General features: G+C 41.9%; 1 protein-coding gene and 1 non-coding gene across 3 annotated transcripts in view; both read right to left on the minus strand.

The window, feature by feature from the left end:
* PPP1R8 (protein phosphatase 1 regulatory subunit 8) overlaps positions 1-23,278 on the minus strand; it is a 42,405-nt gene extending 19,127 nt beyond the window's left edge. For both annotated transcript variants that reach the window (XM_029570891.1, XM_029570890.1), the window contains exons 1-2: positions 23,125-23,278; positions 4,998-5,058 (exon numbers count right to left, since the gene is read on the minus strand). In XM_029570891.1, the coding sequence (XP_029426751.1) occupies positions 4,998-5,058; positions 23,125-23,174 (111 nt within the window). In that variant the 5' untranslated portion in view covers positions 23,175-23,278. The remainder of the gene's footprint in view (positions 1-4,997; positions 5,059-23,124) is intronic.
* LOC115073583 lies at positions 2,583-2,746 on the minus strand. The gene has a single exon (XR_003852068.1).

A 23,278-nucleotide genomic window follows, 5' to 3' on the forward strand; every position in this document is an offset into this window, starting at 1 on the left:
GGGGCATTTATTGAATGAGCAATCCAATCCTCAGCATTGAGAGCAGACGGGTGAACAGGCTACATAAACCTGCTTGTCCGACTTTACTGGAACTCAGAGGTTGTCCAATTAGTAATGGAACAAAGGTGTGAAATGATGATGTTGCAGCTTTGCAGAGGTCTTCAGGAGGCATGGCTCGTAGACTAGCTACTGATGCACCCATGACTCTACTTGATGAGCCTTGATGGAGTCTGTAATTTGTATGCCTGCTAACTTACAGAAGTATGCAATACAGTCTGTTAAGCAGTTGGACAATGTTTGTTTGGCCACTGCTATGCCTAGTCTGTCGGGATCATAGTAGTTGGAAAGCTTGATGAGGCAGACTCTTCCTTTTGTAGTAAGCCAAATCTTTTACAATCCAAGGTATGAAGGGTTCTCACACCTTCATGTTCATGTCACCTCGGGAAGAACGTACATAGCACGATGGCTTGATTAATATGGAAAACTAATAACTTCAGGTTGGTAAGGAGCACCACTTTATTGTGAAAGAACTGCATATAAGGAGGAGAACAATGATCTAAAGCCTGAAGTTCGTCAATTCTTCTAGCTGAGGTTACTGCTACAAGGAATATTACTTTCCACATTAGAAACTTGAGAGAAGCAGACTCCAGTGGTTCAAAGGGTGGCTTCATCAGTTGTGCCAGGACCACGTTCAGATTTCATGGAACAGGCAGTTTTTACAACTGGTGGTTTAGTATGCTACAAGCCTTTCATGAATGTGGATACTAATAGATGAATGGAGATAGGCTTACCCTTGGTTTGAATAGGGTGAGCTGCTATGGCACTGATATGTACTCTTACTGATAAGGTGGCAATGTCTGACTGAGAAAGCGAGAGCAAATTCAGTAGCTCTTTTGGTTTGCATGCGAACAGATCCCAGTTGACATCTCTTCTAGTTGAAGGTTTTCTAGCAGACACTTATGTCCTCCACTTCTTTGGGTAAGGACAATTCTTTTATTATTGAGAGTTCAACATCTAAGCCATCCGGTTGAGGATAGGAAGTTTTGGATGAAACAGACACCTACTCTTCTTGAGCTAATAAGTATGGATCTGAGCCAAGTGGATTTGGAGGATGGCTGGAGAGCTGAACCAGATACACAAACCAGACTTATCTGGGCCACACTGGAACTATAAGGATTAGATGGACCTGGTCCTTCATCACCTTTTGCACCATCCTGGCTAGTGGAATGGTGAAAAGCATATATGAGATCTGCATTCCAGTCAAGCAGAAAAGTATCCTCAATGGATCTGAGTTTGCTGGGAAGAAGGGAGCAAAACTTTTCTAGCTTTCTGTTTAGCTCTGATGAAAAAAGGTCAATGTCTGGGAATCCCCAGAGATTGACCATTCATGTGTAAGAAAGATTCTGCTAAGGCAATCTGCCAATGTGTTGGATATTCAGAAAAGATAGGTTGTTTGCAGCACAGCTTGATGTTTGTAAACCTACTCCCATATCTATCACTTCTTGGCAAAGAGTCTAATTCCTGTGCCTCCTTGCTTGTTCACAAACAATATGGCAACTCGATTGTCTGTTTGAATGAGAATGCTCTTTTCTTGAAGGAGACGAGTGAAAGTTGTTAGAGCATACCATATCACTCGCAATTCAAAAAGACTGATCTGAAATTGTTTCTCTAGGAATGACCATGTCCCTTGAGTTTGAAGACTGATGCTCGGAGGCTCAATGCATTGAGGACTTTTGCAACAACGGTGCACATGGAACTTTGTAAGTTGATGGCAACAATGCACTGAGGGTTGACAGCGCTAGTCCACTCAAGCCTCTGTTTCTTCAGTGCTTGCTACTCCCGAGGTTCCGCAGAGTGGTGCCTCTTTTTCTTCGACACATGGTGGCTATGTTTACTCAACCCCGAGGATTCAGGATGCTCTGCTGACAGGGGAGATATTTTAGTGCTAGTGCTCAACTCTGTTCCCAGTGAGACAGACAAGGCTTCACTTTGAGAAGTGGCTTCTCAGAGGCTTATGCAGTTTCTCTTTTCCAGGCCCTGGACCTTCAAGTTCACAGGGACATCCATCCACAATTTTAACAATTGGCTTAGTCATAGTCTGGACCCAAGCAACAATAGCAGAGGCCATGTCCATCTTGATGAAAATTTTCCTCCTACAAATAGTCTTTAAACCTAGTTATTGCAACTTTTTACTCTGCAGACATTGGGACAAAATAAATCTCTCTTTTGAAAGGCAGCATTGAAAAGTGCTATTTCGGGGCTGCTAAAGCATGGAGGAAACTAGTGCGAAAAAAGACTGAGGGGCTCGCAAGGTAATGCCAAACAGGAATTCCTGCACACACTCAGAGCAAAAACTCTATTAGCTAAAGGAGAGAGAGATCCATTCAGTGCTGCTGGATGTTGTATTGATTTCTGCAGAGAGGTTAGAATGTCTTCTTGGGAATTCGCTGTCACAAGTCAGTCGTCCAGGTAAGGGAAGACCTGGATGCCCCTAGGGCGTACATAAGCTGCTACTGCAGCTAGGCATTTGGTAAAGAGCCTCAGTGCGGCAAATTCAGCCTCGCTTATCGATGGAAAGGAAAAGCTGTGCCTTTGAGTTATAACCCAGGATGCGTCTTTGCACACGGAGCTTAAATCTCAGGGCTTGGTTTAATATCGCACTCCTTAGCCCCAAGTATCACAACACATACCTCAGGTCTCAGACAGAGAGCTGAGGTACGGATACCTAGGTTAGTATCAAGTGCATCCATATACTGTTAACATGATTAACCAATACGGACATAGTTTAAACTTCTCAAAACACATTGTCTAGAGATCAGCACTCTGGCTTTCACTCATGAACTCTTGGGAAACAGAAAACAAGGAAGAAATATACTGCTTTCCCAGTAGCAGAGGAGAGAAGCAGGTGTGAATGGTAACAAACCACCACTTGTAGAATCAGAGAGAGGAGAAGAGAATTTCTGTCCTCATACAGCATTTGCAGGGACCGCTATAAAGTCCACAGCATTCAGGCTCTCTCTTACTATTTATTTTGAATTATTTTTTACATATAACTTAGCTTCTTTTGCGCTACAATTTTCCCCTTTTGAGGGTTTTATAGACCATCTATTAGATAAGCTTCAGCCTCTGAAGCCCCACAAACAACTGAGGATGGCATCACAGCATGATCTCACCAACCAGCATACTGCAGCATTCATCCATCAGTATCTGATGCTATAGCATGACAATAGGAAGAGTAAAGGAAAAACTACCATTTGTGTTATCTACAGTATTTCACTAGAATACACAGTAAGCATTCATATCCCTAGGGCAGAAAACTTCAGGTCTAACTACAGAAGACAAACAAAACCCCCAAACACTACATTTCCCAATCCTGCCCCTCTTCCTCCTCCAGCACACGAAAGGAGAAAAGCTCTTGATCATATGACTGCTTCTAGATGGGAAATCATTCAACTATGTAAACTCCTGAAAAAGCGCACCGTGTACAGAGGATACTGTATAGAGTAATGGTTTTGTCTGGAATAAAGAAACACCACAACTTACAATTGATACCACTCAAAGCTTTTATCTATGACTAAAGTAGCCTTTTAAGCCAATGTAAATGCAGCTGTTATCCATTAGTATCCAAGGGCATGTTACAATAATTATATGAGTCCAGGGTGTTGATGGATGACAAATACAATGCAATTAGCTAATGAATCAACTGATATAATATCCATGTACTAGTGAGGTACTACAAATCTTCAGGCCATACTTTTAAACCAGCAGCTCCCAGGTACCAGAGTCATTCTTTCAGCCTTTTGCCTTACAATGCACCCCAGGTGTGTACCTCCAAATTTTTTAGCAAAGAACCCCTCTACCATTTGACAGTCCCTATTCTTCAATATCTCCTTTATAGACAAAAATAAGAACATGCCTTACTGGCATGACACAGGGTCTATCAAGTGTCTCCAACATGGCCAATCCAGGCCAGTACCCAAAAACTATCCCATGTTACTGTTGCTAGTAATAGCAGTGTAAGAATACTTTTACTACATCTGTGCTGCGCTATAAACACAACAGAGAGCTTGATAATCTGGTATATATAGGATTTCAGTAATATTGTAGAGTTTTTGTGAACACCAATACAGAAACAGTGCTGTTTGGAGAATATGTCTCAAGTAAGACAATGGCCCAAAAGAACAAAGTGTAGACTGTAAAATCCAAAAAACTACAGGTCACACCAGTGCAAAACATCTCCTACTTAACTTCCAACCAAAATAAAACCTTTACCTAACCTCTCATCTTTTTTATGTCAAGTGTCTCTTTTGCATCTTTCTTTTTCTGTCCTTCTGCTTGGTTATTATGCCTTGTTTCTTTTGCTCAACCTTGTATCTATCTCATAGGGACGTGCATTCATTGCTCCATTTGTTTTGGTGGTATGAGCATTTGACGAATGGACAGCAGGTACACCAAAACGAATGGTGTGCGCATATGTAGTCTGTGACATCATATGTGCACACTATTCGTTTTGGCACACCTGCTATCCATTCGTCAGATATACATGTACTGCCAAAATGAATGGAGAAACAAATGCACAGGGCTGGTATCTCATGGTTTCCCAGTTCAGCCTGTCAGTTTCTTGTCCTTCTCCCACCATTCCCCTGTCTGCAGGTCCCAGCACTTGTGCTATCCTCACAGTGCTGCTAGAAGTCATCATATGACCAATGTGATTTCTAAGGCTGGCAAACAGCGAGGGGGAATCAGGCCAGCAGCAGCCCGGGGTGATAGGTGATTGTGAGCACCTCTTTTTCCTCCCATCCTAGCGAAGACAAGCCATGGGAATCCATGATCCAGCAGTACAAAGTAAATGCTACATACAAGATGCTTCTTTTCAATTCAATTCTGAACAAGCTTAAATGTATCTGTTGTAAAACAGCAATGATTTGGTATTAGATGTGAGCGTTCTTTTTATAGGCTGACAGGAAACATAAGTAACAGAAAATGTATTCCCATACCTCTATAAGTTTATCGATTTTGACTACATCCAGATGCAATCCAGGTGGAGGTTTTCCTGCCCTGATAAGAAAAGCATGTAAAAAAAAAAAAAAAAAAGTTTACATAAATGTTTAACACAATGTTACCTGTTATCATACAGGCATTAGAAAGAATGGTGCACTCTCCATCCTGTCACTGACATTAATCTACAGGTTGCCACTTTGCATTCAAGAATCCTCCATCATGAAACCACCTGATTTCCCCTCCTGGGTTTTTATTTTAAATCTGTAGAAAATGCACTTAGAGCTCCCAAGACTGCCTGCTTAAACACATACTGAGGGGGGGAGGGAGGGGGAAGGTGTAGAGGGGAGATTTCATTCATCAGTATGTCCAGCTTCGTCTTCAAGAATCGGTGCAACATTACCACGTAATTTTATTTATATTCCGCCTTTCAGTCACTTCAAAGCAAACAACATTCAAGCACATTCAGCCTTCGAAAGTGGTCAATCCGGGTCACTTGATAGTAACCGGAAAATGTTAACAGGAAAATCCTTTCCATGCTACCTAAGCTGGGGTCCAGGCTGGGTGGCGGTACTACCATTAGAATTGGAATTGTTCTTGGGCAGGGCAGGGGCATTGCCACTGAGGCTGCAGAAAAAAAAAATGTGATGGGGGAAAAAAGGAAAACCAGGACGAGGAGAAAAATTAGCAGCAAAACAACCCCCCCCCAAAAAAAAACCAAACAAAACAACATTGATAACATTCCTCCCCCACACACCAAAACCCAAGAATAAAAAAGCACAAAATAATTCTGCCAAGAGTTTTTCATCCCCTCCTAGCACCTGCAACTTTTCACTGGCACCCAAGTTCTCTAAAGCTTCCCCGCCCCCCCCTCCCCCATGACCTGACTACACTCCTGGTAGATTAGAAAACGAAACAAACAGTAGTTGCATGGCACCTGTAAAAGCTGCATATATCATTTGAGCTGTTTTCATACAGCACAAAACATTCAATCAAGACAATGTTTTCTGCTCCACAAACAGCACATTCAGAGCCGCTGAATCCTGTTGCCTCCAACATATGCTCGGAGCAGCAGGACTGGGTCGCTGTAGGGATTCCAAAGCAATGATGGGAGAAGGATTCGCTGTAAAGAAACCAAAGCAATGATGGGAAAAGCACGCAGTAAGCAGCAATATCACAGGGAATATGCAAGATGCCAAAGTAGGGAGGAGGCCAGGCTTAAGAGTAGGTCTGAAAAATATGACCTCCGAAACAAGAGATCAGACAGGCTGCCCAGTCTTGCCTACAGCCACCCTTCATCATTCTCTCTATAGTTGTAATGTGGAGAAAGTAATGACTTTAACGTTTCACCTCCAATCGCCGCTGAAATAAGGGCCTTCATATGTGCTGGACCTAATTTACTCTCGACATCCTCATCTGGATCTTTTCTATTCACCAGAGATGCACCACCAAAGAAACTGTTTCTTTCTCAGTGGGCAACTGCTCACCTGCTGTTCCTTTTTTTTAAACTTTATCAGAAGTCATGAGAACAAAAGCAAGAACAAACATATAAGCAGAAGCAATATAATAATTAACAAGAGCATAAAGTCAATATCCATAGAGCTGCAAGCAAATATCAAGTTCTCAAGACTTTTTTTTTTCCCAACATGTATTTGGATAAGGACACAAGCATCTACAATATAAGACAAGACATCCAAACATCCCACACATATACAGTAAGAAATGAAATACAAGACATCAACACCATTGAGTAAGAAACCCCAATCTATGTAAGTGGTCCTTAAGTGATGAGAACAAAAAAAAGATTATAAAAAGACGTCCAAGCTTGCCTATAGTCAGCAGATAATTTACGGTGGGTGAACAGCACATCCAATCAGCCAGGACACTGAACCAAGATGCAAGAGGCAAAGGCTCTGATTGGATCAAATTTCAAATACAAAAAAATGCTATTAACAGGGCTACATAAATAAATTTCTAAAAAACCCTTAGAATAGAGATGACCCCCAAAACAAAACTCAACCAAACGAATGTCGTGCCTGAGTAACTTTATGACTCGTAGTAAAAAAAAAAACACCTCCCAGAATGAAAATATCTTATGGCATAACAAAATTTTATGAATTAAAGCGACTCTTAATTCTACTTCTAGGACAAAGATTTGATTGGGTTATACTAAAATTACAAACCTTAATATAGTCAATGTAACTGCGATGTAATAATTTAAAATACAATTCTTGAAATTTAGCATCCAGAGATATTTTTGTGCAATATTCAAAGTAAAGACTAATATCCTTGGGAGATACAACAATACCAGTTGTCGAAGACCAGGAGTGTGCAAGATCAGTTAGTAGAACTGGGATCATCTTAAACAGTTGCAATTTATACCACCAAGATTTTGACTTTTCCCCCATAGAACGTATTATTGCTACTAAAGAATTTGAATGGAACAACCCCGGAGATACCCGTACTTGTTGGCTTATGTAATGCCTAGCTTGTAGAAAAGCATAGAAGTGTAATCAGGAAACCTGATACTTATCGCATAATTGCTCAAAAGAGATGTAATATTCATCAATCCTAGTTCTTTGAAACATCCCACCCTGTAGACCCGGAGAGAATTGTGGACTGCCAACTAGTGGGAGTAGGCCTGAAGCTTTGGTAAAATTTCCCCAAAATTTGCATAAATATCGCCAAGCAAATTGAACAGGATGAAAAACAGCAGTGGTACAGCACATCTGGCAAATCACAATCTGAGGCATGTAGCCAGGTAATGAGAGAGAGAATGTCGTTTTGGCAGCCACTAAAATAGGGGTACAAAAAGCATACGAAGCAGTGATCCACTCCCATAAGAACCATAATTGGCAGGCTACATTATAGAACCCAGTATCAAGTAAATTAAGACCCTCATATTGTTTTGGACGCATCAATTTATCATATCCAATCCTAGCCCTCTTATCCCACCAGAGGAAATGCACAATTAACTATTTTAGATATGCTATATCTTTAATGTAAGCAGCAAATCCAACCAAGCTTGCAGTTGGGACTGAATTTCTGTAAATAAAAGTTTGTATATTAACAGAATAGAGCATAGATTTGTCCCTAGTAATGTGAAATCCCAAATACTTTAATTTATTTTGTGCTCAACTAAGAGGAAATTCACCCTGCCAATTAGTCCGAACCGAGTTATCTATTGTCAATGCTTCAGATTTGGTAAAATTAATCTTTAATTTGGCAAAGCTACCAAACATAGTAAAAAGATCCATAATGTGCAGTAGCAATATAGAAGGATTACTAATAAACAAAAAAGTCATCTGCAAATAAACATATATGGTATTCTGAAAAGCCTAATATAAACCCCTTAACCATCACCGAAGACTTACGTTTTTAATGCCAAGGGTTCAATGGTTAGTAGGGACAGGAAGAGATAAAAGGCAACCTTGACAAGTACCGCAATATAAGGAAAACAAATGAGAGATTGCTCCACTGATTCTTAGCCAAGCTTGAGGAAAAGCATACAACAGCCGAATCCAACTTAAAAAAAACAACCTGTGATCCCAAACCTTTCCAGCACCCAAGACATATATGGCCATTGAACTTTATCAAAATCCTTTTCGGCATCAAGGCAAATTACCAAGCCTGCTTGATTGGAAAGGCAAGGGTTGTACAAAGCCTCTAGCAATTTATGTACATTATGCACGCCTTGGTACCATTTAACAAAGCCAGTTTGATCTTCTGATATTAAGAAAGGCAAGACTACACTCAATCATCTTGACAGAATTCATGCCAAAAGCTTATCAACAACATTAATCAAAGATATAGGCTGATATGAGCCAAGATTGATGGTATCCCTTCCTGGTTTCAAAAACACTGATTAGTGAGTGATTGGCCCTCCTGTAAACCTCCCCCCCCCCCAAAAAAAAACAAACAAACAAACAAACAAAAAAAACCTTGTATAAACAAAAATTGTACATATCAAACAAGGGCATTGAGACTTATGTAGAGAACAACTTATAAAATTCAGAGCCAAAGCCATCAAGGCCAGGAGCCTTAGCTAACTTCAATGATTTGATGGCAAACAATCTCATTTACTTGAACAAGAGTGTTCAAAATTTGTAGTTGCTTATCTGAAATTTTTGGTAAAAAAAGATTCTCAAAAAATCTTGAATAGGACTCCTCAAAATCTGACAGCAGAATAAAATTTTGAATAATATTCCATTAGTACATCAATTGCTTAATAATAGATACCAAGTCCCCATTCCCAGTTCATAAAGTACAAATATATTGTCTGGATTTAATACCATGAATAAGCCTATCAAGTAGTTTACCTGCCTTACTCTCATACCTAAACAGCTTACTATGAAACCAATAACATTTTCGAATCACTCTCTAATGTACAAGTTGATTTAAAGTGTTCTTAATGTCCAATATTTGTGAATTAATCTCAGTTTGTAGAATATTCACATATAATACTTTTAAGAGTAGTTAATTCTTTTGTCAAATGTAAAATCTCAGCATTGTGTGTTTTATGTTTGCAAGCTTCATAGGAGATTACTTCACTTGCATAACTGCCTTCCCAGCTTCCCATAAAATATCAGGAATAACATCAGGAGAGGTATTAATCTCCAAGTAATCTTGCCATTTGTTAATTAGCAATTCCTTAAATTCAGCATCAAAGAGATGGGTTAAAATGCCACTTAAAGGCTTTAGAGGGTGGGGAGCCCATACTCAGTTGAAAAGATATAGGGGCATGATCTGAAAATCGAGGAAACCCCAATATCTGCACACCTAACCATGGGAAACATCCTGTCAGTCAGTAAAAAAATAATCTTATAAGGGAATAACAGTTATGAGAGTCTGAATAAAAAGTAAAATCTTGCTCCCCTGGGTGAAGCACTCACTAGCAATTGAAGTTCTTTCATGAGAAAAGATATACCAGTAGTCTGCAACACTTGTTTACTAAAGTCTGGATGGTTTTGCAACCATACTAGGATTTGCAAGCACATTGAAATCTCCCCCCAGGACCAACCATGTGTTCAGGAAATAGGCATAATAACGCAACCAACTGTGTAAAAAAGCAATGATTATATAAATTTGGAGCATATACATTACAGAAAACAATCTTCTGTTGAAATAAATTTCCATTAACCAAAATGAATCACCCTTCAGGATCTGTAATTTTTCTTAACTGAAAACGAAGATTTTTATAAAAGAACAGCAATGCCCCTTTGTCGTCTAGTAAATGAAGAGAAGAAAACCTGGCCCACCCAATGAGATTGCAATGTTTTTGTTAAGTCAGTGTCAAGTGAGACTCCTGAAAGAAGACGACATGAGCTTTAGACTTGTGGAAAAAGTTCAGCTTCTTTCTTTTAACTTGGTGAATGAATGCCATCTACATTTAAAGAAAGCTCATTTAAATCATCCATCATAAACAAGTAAAAAAAAAAAAAAGGAAACAATACATATTGTTAACCAAAGTTGTCCAGACATCCCCAGCATAGATGTCCAAACAGATAATCATACCAATGAAAAAGATGTCCACCCATGTTATTGCAACATACATTAGCAATAAAGACCAATAATTGCCAAAATAGACCTACAATCACACCACAAACAAAGAACACCAAAGTCCATTTGCTCCAAGGAACCAAATCATCTTCATCTGATCTTCTTCCAAAGATGTGTCCTAGAGGGCCCAGTAACTAGCTGCAAAGCATGGATTTCCCGTTGAGTATAAGAAGTCCAGGTAAAATAGGCAAAAATTAATCAGCCTCACGAACTGCAATCGACATGGTTCAACAGCATTAACATAGTGAACTGTCAGTAAAAGGAAAGTAATGCACAAAAATGAAAAGTAGTGGGCATAAGATTTAGATTATGAAATAAACACCATAAAAACCAAGCTTATGAATGTTGCAGAGAAAAAGCAGAGCCAGATCCAACAAGTCAAAATGACCATATGAGGGAAAGATCATCAAGGCAAACAGATAAACATATGCATCAACCAAGCAAGAAAAGTGGGCCATCCAATGAAAAAAGTAAAGAAAAAGGAAATCCCCAATAGTTAGCTGTAAGAGAAAAAAGAAAAATCAACTGTCTAGTTTGTAAAGAGGTAGGATCAACCTCCAAACAAAGGGCCTTCAGTCCAATACTAAAGCAGCCAGATGAATCACAGAGAATCCAGATATTGTTGAGCCTGTTCTTTGGTATTTAAAATAAGATACAATACCTCAAAAGACAAGGTCTTAATATTTGCTCACTGCATATCACACTACTCAAAAAGTTTTATATGTATAATATTTCTTTATTAATAATTACCTTTCCTTAACATTATAAATAGCCTTAACAAATGAAATACCATAGTAAACACTATGGGGCGGATTTTAAAACCCCTGCGCGCGTAAATCCTTCTGGATTTACGCACGCCTATTTTGTATAGGCCGCTGGCACGCACAGAGCCCCGGGACGCGCGTAAGTCCCGGGGCTTCCTGTCGGGGGCGTGGCGGGATGACGCGGCGTTTAGGGGGTGGGGTGCGGTGTTTCGGGGGCGGCGACGTGGGCGTGGTTTCGGCCCAGGGGCATTCCGGGGGCGTGGCCGCAGCCTCTGGAACAGCCCCCGGGACCGGACCACGGAGCGGGGCAGCCGGCCGACAGGCGTAACTTTGCCGACAAAGGTAAGGGGGGGTTTAGATAGGGCCGGGGGGGGTGGGCGAAGGAAAGTTCCCTCCGAGGCCGCTCCGAATTTGGAGCGGCCTCGGCAGGAACGGAGGCAGGCTGCGCGGCTCGGCGCGCGCAGGCTGCCAATTTTGGGCAGCCTTCCGCGCGCCAACCCTGGATTTTATAAGATATGCGCGTATCTTATAAAATCCAGCGTACTTTTGTTCGCGCCTGCTGCGCGCTCGCGTATCGTTTGAAGATCTACCTCTATTTCAATATTAAAAAAAAACCCAACACTCATTCATCCCGATTCAGACTACACAACATTCATACTCACCCCCACCCTATAAAAGTTCAACATATAAGATCAATGTTGCAAATATATTCTGTTGAATAAACAATCCAATTGGTTTCTCAGACCGTGCTTTAAATTCCGGAGCTGCTCAGAAAGCTGTTCTCATTGTGTTTACACAACGTGTGTCATTATTGAAGAAAACTTGAAAGTTTTGTAAGGAAAACTTTACCCCTTTACCAGAAAATATTGTTCAGACTGGCACCATTTTTCACTGCGCCTCTGAAACCATGATCAATAAATCGCCAAAATAAAAGTAAAGACTGACCATCGCAATCCAATTTACCTTCACGCTTCCAAAATGCTTGCATCAATTTACTTTGTCCACAAAATTCAAGATGCGTGTGATTACCGGCCTAGGTCAGGAATCGTTATCCTTTTTAATGTCAATCTGGTGTGCCCCATCCACAAGAATGGGTTCCGTTTCTAATGATAGCCCCTGCGCCTCCGGGAGCCATATCTGAAAAAAATGAATCAGATCTGGATCAGTGACAAGATTCTGAAAAGCCGATGACAAGAATGTTATTTCTGCGTGCCCTATTCTCTTGATCTTCAACTCTATCCAACAAGGCCACATTTTTCTTCTTCAGCTTTGCCAACAGCTTGGTAAGTTGATCAGACAGACAATCTCTTATGCAGCAATTTTATTGTTGAGGTCAGTTAATTTCATGGCTAGCACGTCAATCATTTCAGATATTTCCTCCATTGTGATTGCAATTTACTAAGTTGATCTGTCAAGGCTGCTGTATAATTTTTAGAAATATCACAGATAAGGTCTATAAGATCCATCAAAAACTGCTCAGTCATGATTGCCATCTTGACTTTGAGAGGGGGTGGTTTTTCCATTTCTCTTTCCACCAGAAGCTATTCTCAGATCTGCATACCAAGGTGTCCTGGGCCAATCTGGTGCCACCAGAAACACCATTCCCCCAGTGACTCTCGACCCTCTGAACCATACTGCCCTTCATGGGCTACGGGGGAAAAAGCATATAGCAGCTTGCCCTCCGGCCACGCTTGCATGACAGCATCGATGCCAAGGACTTTGGATCTCTTCTGCGACTGAAGAATCGAGGAGCCTTCGCACTGCGAGAAGTCGCCAGCAGGTCCAGAAAGAGAAGGCCCCAGCAATCCACTATTAGCTGAAACACCTTGTTTGACAACTTCCATTCTCCTGGATCCAGACTCTGTCTGCTGAGAAAGTCTGCTCTTATATTGTCTTTTCCTGCAATGTGGAGGCCAAGATCTCCTGAAAATGCACTTCCACCCATTTCATAAGTTGGTCTATTTCCTGCAACACTTGCTGACTCTTGGTTCCTCCCTGCCGACTGATGTAAGCCACTGTCATTGCAATGTCTGACATTATCCGAACTGCTCGACCCTGCAATCTGTCACAACTACAAGCACACAAAACTGACCATACAAGCTTCTAGCCGATTGTTGTTCCAGAGACACTCTTCTGCACTCCAGCACCCTTGCACTGTCAGCTCTGACAATCAGCTCCCCAACACTGGAGGCTCGCATCTGTCATGAGTACTATTCAGTGATCTTAGGGAAACCCCCTTTCTGAGATGATCCGCTTCTAACCATCACTGTAGTTCAGACCATACCTCCATTGGTAGGTGGAGTCGAATTGAGTAGTCTTGAGACCGTGGGCTCCAACAAGACAGTAGAGTGTGCTGAAGAGGATGCATATGCACCCTCGCCCACGGCACCACCATCAATCCAAGCACCTGAAGATAGGACCACGGCACCACCATCAATTCAAGCACCTGAAAATAAGACCACACTGATGGGCATCAATAGATACACCTTTATTTTATTTAACGGTTTTATATACCGATGTTCATTGGAAATATCACATCGGTTTACATTAAACGTAAAACTACGCTTATATAGTGCTTGACAGAGAACTAGAAAATACAAACAACTTAGAACAGTTTAAATGCATATTATAAACAGGCTATATATAGGCAATTTACAGGAAATAAAATCGGACAATATGGGTTAAGAACAGGGAGAGTGGGAGTTCAGCTTAGCTACCTATTAATTATATACTAAATATAGAGAATTTATAGAATCAATGAAATCGGAACTAGGCAGCTTAAGTGTAGAGTACATATTATATACATACTAAGTATAGAGAATTTACATAATAAAGGTAGTTGGAATTATACAGCTTAAGTGAAGAGTACAGGATTAAATAGAGGAATAACAGGGGTTCAGATTAACTACCTATTAATTACATACTAAATATAGATTTACAGAATAAAGGAAGTTGGGTCTATGCAGATTAAGTACACAGTAGTCTATGCGGGTCAAATATAGAAACAATAGTGGAATAGTTTAACTACTTATTATGTACATACTAAATTATAGTAATTGCAGAGGTAAAGAGAATCAGACTTTGTGGGATAGGGACAGAGACAATGGGGAATGAGACCACTATAGATGTAAGAGAGCAGGGTTCGAGAGAATGCTGGACTCCAAGCATTTTAAGAGGGGGTGAGGGTCCATTGAGGGAAGCCGGAGGGCTGGGATGGGCAAGGATTAGGTGTATGCCTGTGTGAACAGCCACGTCTAATTTCTGCTTAAATTTCTTTGGGCAAGGTTCCTGACTAAGATCTGCTGGCATTGCGTTCCATAAAGTAGGTCCAGCTATGGAGAGCGCACAAGCTTTTGAGGTTGCAAGGTTGGCGAGTTTGGGGGAAGGTGTACGTATGGTGGCAAGGTATTGATTTCTGGAGGGTCTAGAGGAAGAGTAGAATAGTAGGGAGTCATTGAACCATTTCATATTGGGGTTGTGTAGTGCTTTATGTATGATAGAGAGGGTCTTGTATTGGATACGGGATGCGATTGGGAGCCAGTGTAATTCCTTTAAGACAGGCAAAATATGCTTATTTCTGCAGGTGCTGGGGAGGATCCGTGCAGCAGTGTTTTGCAGAATTTGAAGTGGGTGGATGGTGTTTTTGGGTAAATCTAGGAGAAGTGAGTTGCAGTAATCAATTTTGAAAAGATAGTGACTTGTAGTACCATGCGAAAGTCAAAGAGATGGAGCAAGGGTTTTAGTTTTTTTAAGGTGTGTATTTTGAAGAAACACTCTTAATGTTGAACTAATGACATTTTTTTTTAGAAGGATTTGATTGTCTAGGGTGACACCTAGATCTCGTACCTGTTGAGAGAACGAAATGGAGGGTGGAGGTGAATAGTGCAGGGGGAGGGTGTTGGGGTGATTTTGTGGTGAAATGAGCATAAGTTCAGTTTTTGCGGTGTTAGGGGCAAGATGAATATTAGTTAGGAGCTTGTTGATTGAGAGAAGGGTGGATTCCCAGATGTTAATGGCTTTAGGAAGGGTGTCACTTACAGGTATGAGTATTTGCACATCATCTGCATATATATAGTGGAGTAGATGAAGATCAGATAGGAGGTGACAGAGCGGTAGGCGGTAGATGTTGAAAAGGGTAGATGACAGGGAGGAGCCTTGAGGAACACCTTGGTCAGGGGGAATTGCTTTGGATTCACTGTTTCCAATTTTGACTTTAAAGTTCCTATTGCTGAGATAGGATTTCAACCAACTGTGGGCAACTCCAGTTATTCCAATTTCACTGAGGCGCTGAACGAGGATATTATGGCTGATGGTGTTGAAGGCCGAAGAAATATCTAAGATGGCCAATAATTACGATTGTCCTTTATCTAGGCCTTAATGAGATGGTTTGTTAAGGACAGGAGGAGGGTTTCCATGCTGTGATATTTATGAAAACCATATTGTGAGGGAGAGAGAAGTAGTTGGTCATCAAGATAATCAGTGAGTTGTTGATTGTTTTTTTGAGGATTTTTGAGATGAACAGTAGGTTCGAGATGGGGCAGTAACTGGACAGGTCGGTGGGGTCGAACTTAGGTATTTTTTGTATAGGCTTGACTACAGCTTGTTTGAGGGGGTTGGGTACTGAGCCTAGGGTGATGGAGGTATTTATAATGTTGGCTATTGGCTGGGCAATTAAGTTGGCGATGGTAAGGAGATATTATGTGGGGATTGTGTCTGAGGGGTGAGAGGATGGTCTGGCTTTCTTTAGTATTGATCCAATTTCTAGTGCAGTGGTAGTTTCAAAGGAGTTTAGGTCTGTGAGGGGTTTTTTTGGAGGGGCGAGGGGGTTTTAGGGGAGTGTTGGTAGGTAGGGAAGATAAGGGAAAACACATTAACAGTTTGTTAATTTTGTCTTGAAAGTATAGTGCGAGATCCTCACATTTGGCTTTGGCTTCTTCTTCAGGTATAACAGTTGGTGATGATTTGGTTAGCGTGGATACGTATTCGAGGGCTCGTGGATTAAATTGAAATTGGTGGATTTGGGTGGCGCAGAAGTCTCTTTTGACATTGTTTAACATTTCACGGTAGATATGTAGTAAGAATTTTTATCTGGCGAGGAGTGTAGGGATCGGATCTTTGCGCCAGTTCTTTTCTATTTTTCTAAGATTGTGTTTCATGTTTTTTAGTTCCTGTGTGTATCAGGGTTTTTTTGTATTTTGAGAGGATTTTATTTGTCTGGTTTGAATAGGGCAGACATTATTGGCCACAGTATTAGTAATGTTGTGCCAGGATGAGAAAGCAGAATCTGCATTAGACAGATCTAAGTTGTCAAGAGTGTTAGAGAGGGCCGAGATTAGGTCATCCCTTTTACATGTTTTTCTGAAGTGTATGGTACTATTTGAGTTAGTGGGGGTGCTGGATCGCTGGGTTGGAGGTCGCCAGATCACAGGATGGATGGGTTGGTCGTCAACATATCACCTGTGCCATCAGCTTCTGAATATGGCCCGCCAACAGGAACCTCTGCCCTGATTCATGTCGAACTGAACACAGAGATACTCTAGTGACTAAGATGGCTGAAGATTGCTCTTGGCTAGGTTCACGACCCAACCTAGCTCCTGCAACAAGACCCGTAGGCTCTCTTCCAGACTATTGGCCTGAATCAGCCAGGATCCCATCTTTTCTCAACTCCACTGCCATCACCACCAAAATTTTGGAAAAAGTTCTGGGCGTGGTGGCCAAACCAAAAAGTAGCACTCAAAACAGATGATGATGTCCGAAAACTAACCACCTATCTAAATAGTAAAACTTCAAAATGAAGAAATTGTTGATGCTCTAGTCAGATGGGAATATGCAGGTATGCCTCAGAGATATCTAGAGACATCAGGAACTCTCCTGACTGTACCACCATTATCACTGAGCGCGAGTTTCCATGCGAAAAAGAGTCACATCAAATGACTGTTGACTCCTTTGAGATCCAGGATGGGAAGAAATTCTTGGGCAGCACGAAATAAATGGAATATTGGCTCGTATTAATTGAGATATGGGCGCAGGAACCACAGCTCGCAGGCTAAGGAGTCCTGACAATGAAGCCTCCACTGCCTGTCTCTTCTGCAGAGAGCTGCAGGGAGATACCATGAACACGACTCGAGGAACACCGCGAAACTCCAACACATAGCCATCCCTCATCACCTCCAGCACCCACTGGTCTGTCATGAACTTGACCCACATCCAATTTAAAAAAAGGGAGAGGCGACCTATCCCAGAGGTGGGTTGGCACACCTTCATTAGGAGGCTTGGGGTGCTCCACTACCTGAGCCTGAACCCCGTCTGGGTTGCCTGGAATGTAAGGACTGAGATCTACCCAAAGGTCAAGTCCTCTGAAAATCTGCTCTTCTGTAGGGTCGAAAACATCTGAACCCCCTAGTACGACCTCTCGTGTTGAAGGATTGCTGCGCCTGTTTCTTATCCTTTGGCAAACGAGGAACCGGGAATTCACCCCACTTATTAGCCATTTTCTCCAGCTCGCTCCCAAATAAGAGCGAGCCTTTAAAGGTAAATTTATAAGGTTAGACTTCAAGGTTGTATCGGCCAACCGATTTCTCAGCCATAGATGATGCCTAGCCGCTATTACAGAAGCCACCCCTCTGACCAAAATGTGGACTAAACCGCAGCCTGCATCTACCAAAAAGGCGGCTGCTGGTTCCTTCACTGCCCTGGAATTTACACTAGATTCATTAACCTCCTGAGAGAGCAAGAAACAAGAGTGAGTCACCAGGGAATAACAGGAAGCTATCTGCAAATTCACTGCCATTGCTTCAAAGGCTTGCTTAAGGATAGCCTCAATTCTCCTATCCTGTGCATCCTTCAAGGAGCTCCCCCTTCTACAGGAATAATCGTCCGCTTGGTAACAGCACACACAAGCGCATCCACCTTCAGAAAATGTAATAGCTCTCTTGTAGTTGGATCTAGGGTGTACAGTCCTTCCAAGACTCATCCCCCTTTAAAATTAGTTTCTGGGGTGCCCTATTCAAGATCAATTAATTCTTGAATGGCCTCCATAATAGGGAAGAAAAATGAGGCTTTACCCAAGGAAATCAAAATAGGATCTTTCTTTGGCTCAAACATGGATTCAGCCCCAAGTACTCCCAAGATCTTCGAAGTCTGAGAAATCAGAGCTGGTAACTCATCACTACGAAAGAACCTTAACATAATTCTATAAGGCTCCAAACCCGGAGGAATTTCCCCATCATCCAGGGCAGTGGTTCTCAACCTTTTTCCCATCGTGACAGACCACACTCACATGTGTGACATACTGCTCAGTACAATTCACGGTGGAAATAAAAATAATTCTGGCCTTATATTACACCAGGCCTTAAACTTCCAAAACTCCTCCTTTTAGGAAGACGGACCAAACCAGACTGCTATAGAGCTCTATACAGAAACTACATTCCAGCAAAATACCTCACCTCAGTCACATGTGCAGACCCTCACCTAACAAAGAACAGAGAGAAGACCATAAAGCATAAACAGAAACATGCAGACAAAAACTGAACTAGAAACCGCAACAAGCCAGAAAGACTGTATGCAATGTAACAAAGGAAAAAGAGAAACATCATCAGTCCTCATAAAACAAATCAAGAAATATAAAATCAACAACAGTAAAACCATAATAAAAAGAAAGGATTATTTTGAAACTGCTGATGAACAGAATATCCAATAATTAAAAACTCATAAAAAATTTCCAGATACCAATAAAATATTTCAAAATAGCAGGTACAAAGACCCAATAATGAAAAATAATAAGGATAAAAAAATGCTTTGCTCTGCATACCTGGGAATGTTTGATATCCAGGTGCCTTGAGATTGTTTTGAATTTGCAAGAGGAGGTTTGAGTGAGAGGAGAAAGCTTGCAGCTTTCTCCTCTCACTCACATTGGCTCTCAATCACATACCTATACACATGCTTTTTCTCTCTCACTTACATAGGCTCTCAATCATGCACATATTCTCATGCTTTTTCTCTCACTTATATAGGCTCTTAATCTCACATTTACACACTTGCTGTCTGTCTTTTCAGTCACACACAGACTCATTCACACACTTACACACATGAACATAAGATATGCCATACTGGGTCAGACTAAGGGTCCTCAACAAGTCCAGTTACCTGTTTCCAACAGTGGCCAGTCCAAGTCACAAATACCTGGCAAGCACCCAAACATTAGATAAATCACAAGTTACTATTGCTTATTAATTATCGTAATAGCAGTTTATGGATTTTTCCTCTAGGAACTTATCCAAACCTGCTCTCTCTCAATCACATACTCTCACCTACACTGGCTCTCAATCACACACAGAGACACATGCTCTCTCTCTTACTTATACACACAGACTCTTAATCATATATACACATGATCTCTCTCTCACACATACAGGTTCTCAATCATACACTTACATTCATGCTCTCTCACACACACACAAGGCTCTCAATCACACACACATGCTCTCTTTCACACACACATACAGGCTCTCAATCACTTATTTACATACATGCTGTCTCTCACACACACACACAGGATCTTGCTCACTCACTCATGCTCTCCCCTCCCCACCAAAATAGCAGCAGCAGCCGCCGCCTCCTCCACTTCCAGCCCTCGCAACCTCGAGAAAGGACTCACATTGGCCGCGGGGGCTGACGTTGCTCCTCTTTTGTTCTGAGCTGCCCGCAATAGCAGGGTCACTTCTTCCTGCACTTGTGGCCGCTGCATACTACGTCCTCTTCTGGGCCGCAGGGGGCGGGAAGACGAGATCATGCTGGTGCCGTTGACGCCAGCTTTCCTGCTGCTGCATGCTATCAGCATTTTAAGCCCGGGCGAAAGATAAGTTCCTATTTCATTGGGGCAAGGTGAGCAACTGGGCCAGCCGGGGACCGGGAAGTGACACAACACACCTGCGTGTGGTTGGAAACACACTGGTGTCGCAACACACCAGTTGAGAACCACTTCTCCAGGAAATAAGGATCAGTCTCATCATCTGGGTCCCTATTGGGAAGGCTGGTTCCTGGCGTACCCTGACATATACCAGGCAGCACCAGGCATGTGGGATTTCACCTCTTGCCATCCTGAATTGTTAAGATTGGCTGGGGTTGGGAACTGCACATGAAGGAAGGCGTGCAGTCCTTGAAAAATTTCTACTCAAGAAAAGGCAGAAGGATCCAAGCCAAAACCAGGAGGCAACTGTCTTGTGCCCACTGAACTAACTTCCTCTGCTATCAAACCAGTTAGTGGAGCTCCAAAATCAAGCGACCCTTCAGGCAGCTCTTTTTCCAAACATTATGATGAACACAAGTTTTCAAGACTACACAAAAGTCCCTTTTTCAAATTAGGAAGTTATTCCTGAAGAAGAATAATCCTATTAAATGCTTTGTGCATCATCTGAAAATGAGAGCTAAAAATCCAAATCCACAACCTGAAGAAAAGCCAACTTTTGCACAAACAAAACATGAGTTTTCTGCACATAAATCCGGATCACCGGTCCCAATGCCGGAACTCCAGCGTCTGCCCATAGTCTGACACTAGCAGTAGAAGCTTAACTCCGCCTCTGACCAGGAGTAAAATTTCCAGTTCTAAGAAAACCTGAATTAATCCAGTACAACTCTCTGCATTGGAAGTAATAGTTAATGCCTTCATTTACATGGGATTTCCATGCGAAGGTGCTAAACAGAATGTGCAGTTTTGTGCACAACTCCTTGTTATATTTGGAGTAACACTTGTGCACAAATATGGGTAAAACAGTGTGCACCGTATTACATTGGACCTTTAAGAATGGAAAGGCCAAATTATTTACTAGTTATTGACATTAAGTGGTCAGAATGAGAAACTTGGTTGGTAGAAGTGACAGCCTGCAGCAGGAAGTATAGGCTGTATAAATATTACCGGTATTCTCTCACATAAGACTAAGAAGTAGATATTAAAGATGCATTACTAGGAAAAAAAATAATATAGCTCACACCTTTTCATTGGTAGCTCAACATGAGTTACATTAAGGTTGTATAAGTATTTGCTGTTTTAGGTTCTGATTTGTATTTTATTCCTGTGATTTATGTTTCTAAAATTTTGGAAACTTTCCCTTTGCCAAGGCCTCCCCCACCATGAATTTAAGAAAATCTGAGTAAGGCTTGCTGATAACAAGAGGTCACCCCAGTACCTGTAAAGTCTGATTATAGCACAAACAGCTGAAAAGCAGATCTCCATTACATCTCTACGGGCCGATTCAGTAAAATTTGCGGGAGAGCCGGTGCTCCGAGGCGAGTGCCTGCTCTCCTGACGCGCAAGTCTGTACTTAAATGAGGGCCTGCGGTAATAAGGAGGCACTAGGGACACACTAGAAGTGGCAGCTGTCAGCAGGTTTGACAGCCAATGCTTAATTTTTCTGGCGTCAGTTGTCGAACCCACTGACAGCCATGGGTTTGACAGCCGATGCTTAATTTTACTGGCGTCAGTTGTCGAACCCGATGACATTGGAAAACGGACACCGGCAAAATTGAGCGTCAGTCTTCCAACCCGTGGACTGATTTTTAATTTTTTTAGAATATTAATGTTTTTTTTATTTTTGGGGCCTCCGACTTAATATTGCTATGATATTAAGTCAGAGGGTGTACAGAAAAGCAGTTTTTTCTGCTTTTCTGTACACTTCCCGGTGCTGGCCAAAATTAACTCTTGCCTTCGGGCAGGCGTTAATTTCTGAAAGTAAAATGTGCGGCTTGGCTGCATATTTTACTTTCTGTATTGCGCGGGACTAATAGGCTCATCGACATGTAATTTGCATGTTACGGGCGCTATTCGTTTTTGGGGGTTGGACACGCGGTTTCCTTACTCCATTACCCCTTACTGTATAAGGGGTAATATTAGCGCGTGGAAAACACACATCTAGATGGAGGCTAATGGTGCGCTCAACCTCAGCGCACCGTACTGAATCGGCCATGCTGCCATCACACTGACACATAAAAAGTGCAACTACAGCACTTTTTATGCTTAAGAGAAGATAATCGTCAGAGTCCCATGAAAATCACATTGCATGGATACAACACAGACATCAGATCCCTGTTACATGTAAAGCACGAATACAGTAGACAGCTGCATAGCAGATTCAACTAACACTTTTCAAGGCAAGGGCATAACTATAATAAAGAAGGAAAACAAAAAATGACGAGAGAAGTATATCAAAATCAGTAACAGTAACATAAAAAAATAGGCAATCCACTCAGTCATCGCAATTAAGCAATGGAAAGCTCCTAAAAACTCTTATGTACAATCCTTAGTATTACAAAACATTTATAGCCAAGGACCAAATTCATAGAGAATCAATGTATTAATACAGATATTTATCAAAATAAATGTGACACTCATTCCCTTGAGATAGATCAACATTAAGTGCCCCAGAAAATCCACGATTTAATTTACCCTACAACCACAATTAGATGTATGAGATTAAAGCCAAAGGCCTCCCGATGCATCAATGAAGCTACTATATAATTTAAAAAATGTGCCACTTTTTACTCCAAATAAATATAAAAGTGTGACAAAAACTGTATGCGTACAAATGTAAAACGGTCTGGGGTTACTCTCAAACCGCGGAGCCAAGCAAGAAGCTCAGAGCGTGTACAGAACCTGCAGCCCGCGCTTATAACGCTCGCTCCTTCTACAGCGCTGTCCCCGACCCAGGCCGAACTCTCGAGCATGAAACGCTTCGTTGGCCCTCGAAGACCCAGCCGGCTGGCCCCGCACCCACCCACAGACCGCTCCCGGCCCCTAGCTCCCGCTCACCAGGACGGGCAGTCGAACAGCGGCCTACTCTGAGGCTCCTTCCCCGCCATCTCAGCGCTCGGCCATTCACGCCCACTCAGAGCATGCCGGGACGCAGGAGGACTCGCCCACGTTGCGCGTGCGCGCTCCGACACAGTACCGGAAGCTGGGCGCA

This window comes from Rhinatrema bivittatum, chromosome 11, assembly GCF_901001135.1.
Source record: "Rhinatrema bivittatum chromosome 11, aRhiBiv1.1, whole genome shotgun sequence".
Taxonomy (NCBI): domain Eukaryota; kingdom Metazoa; phylum Chordata; class Amphibia; order Gymnophiona; family Rhinatrematidae; genus Rhinatrema; species Rhinatrema bivittatum.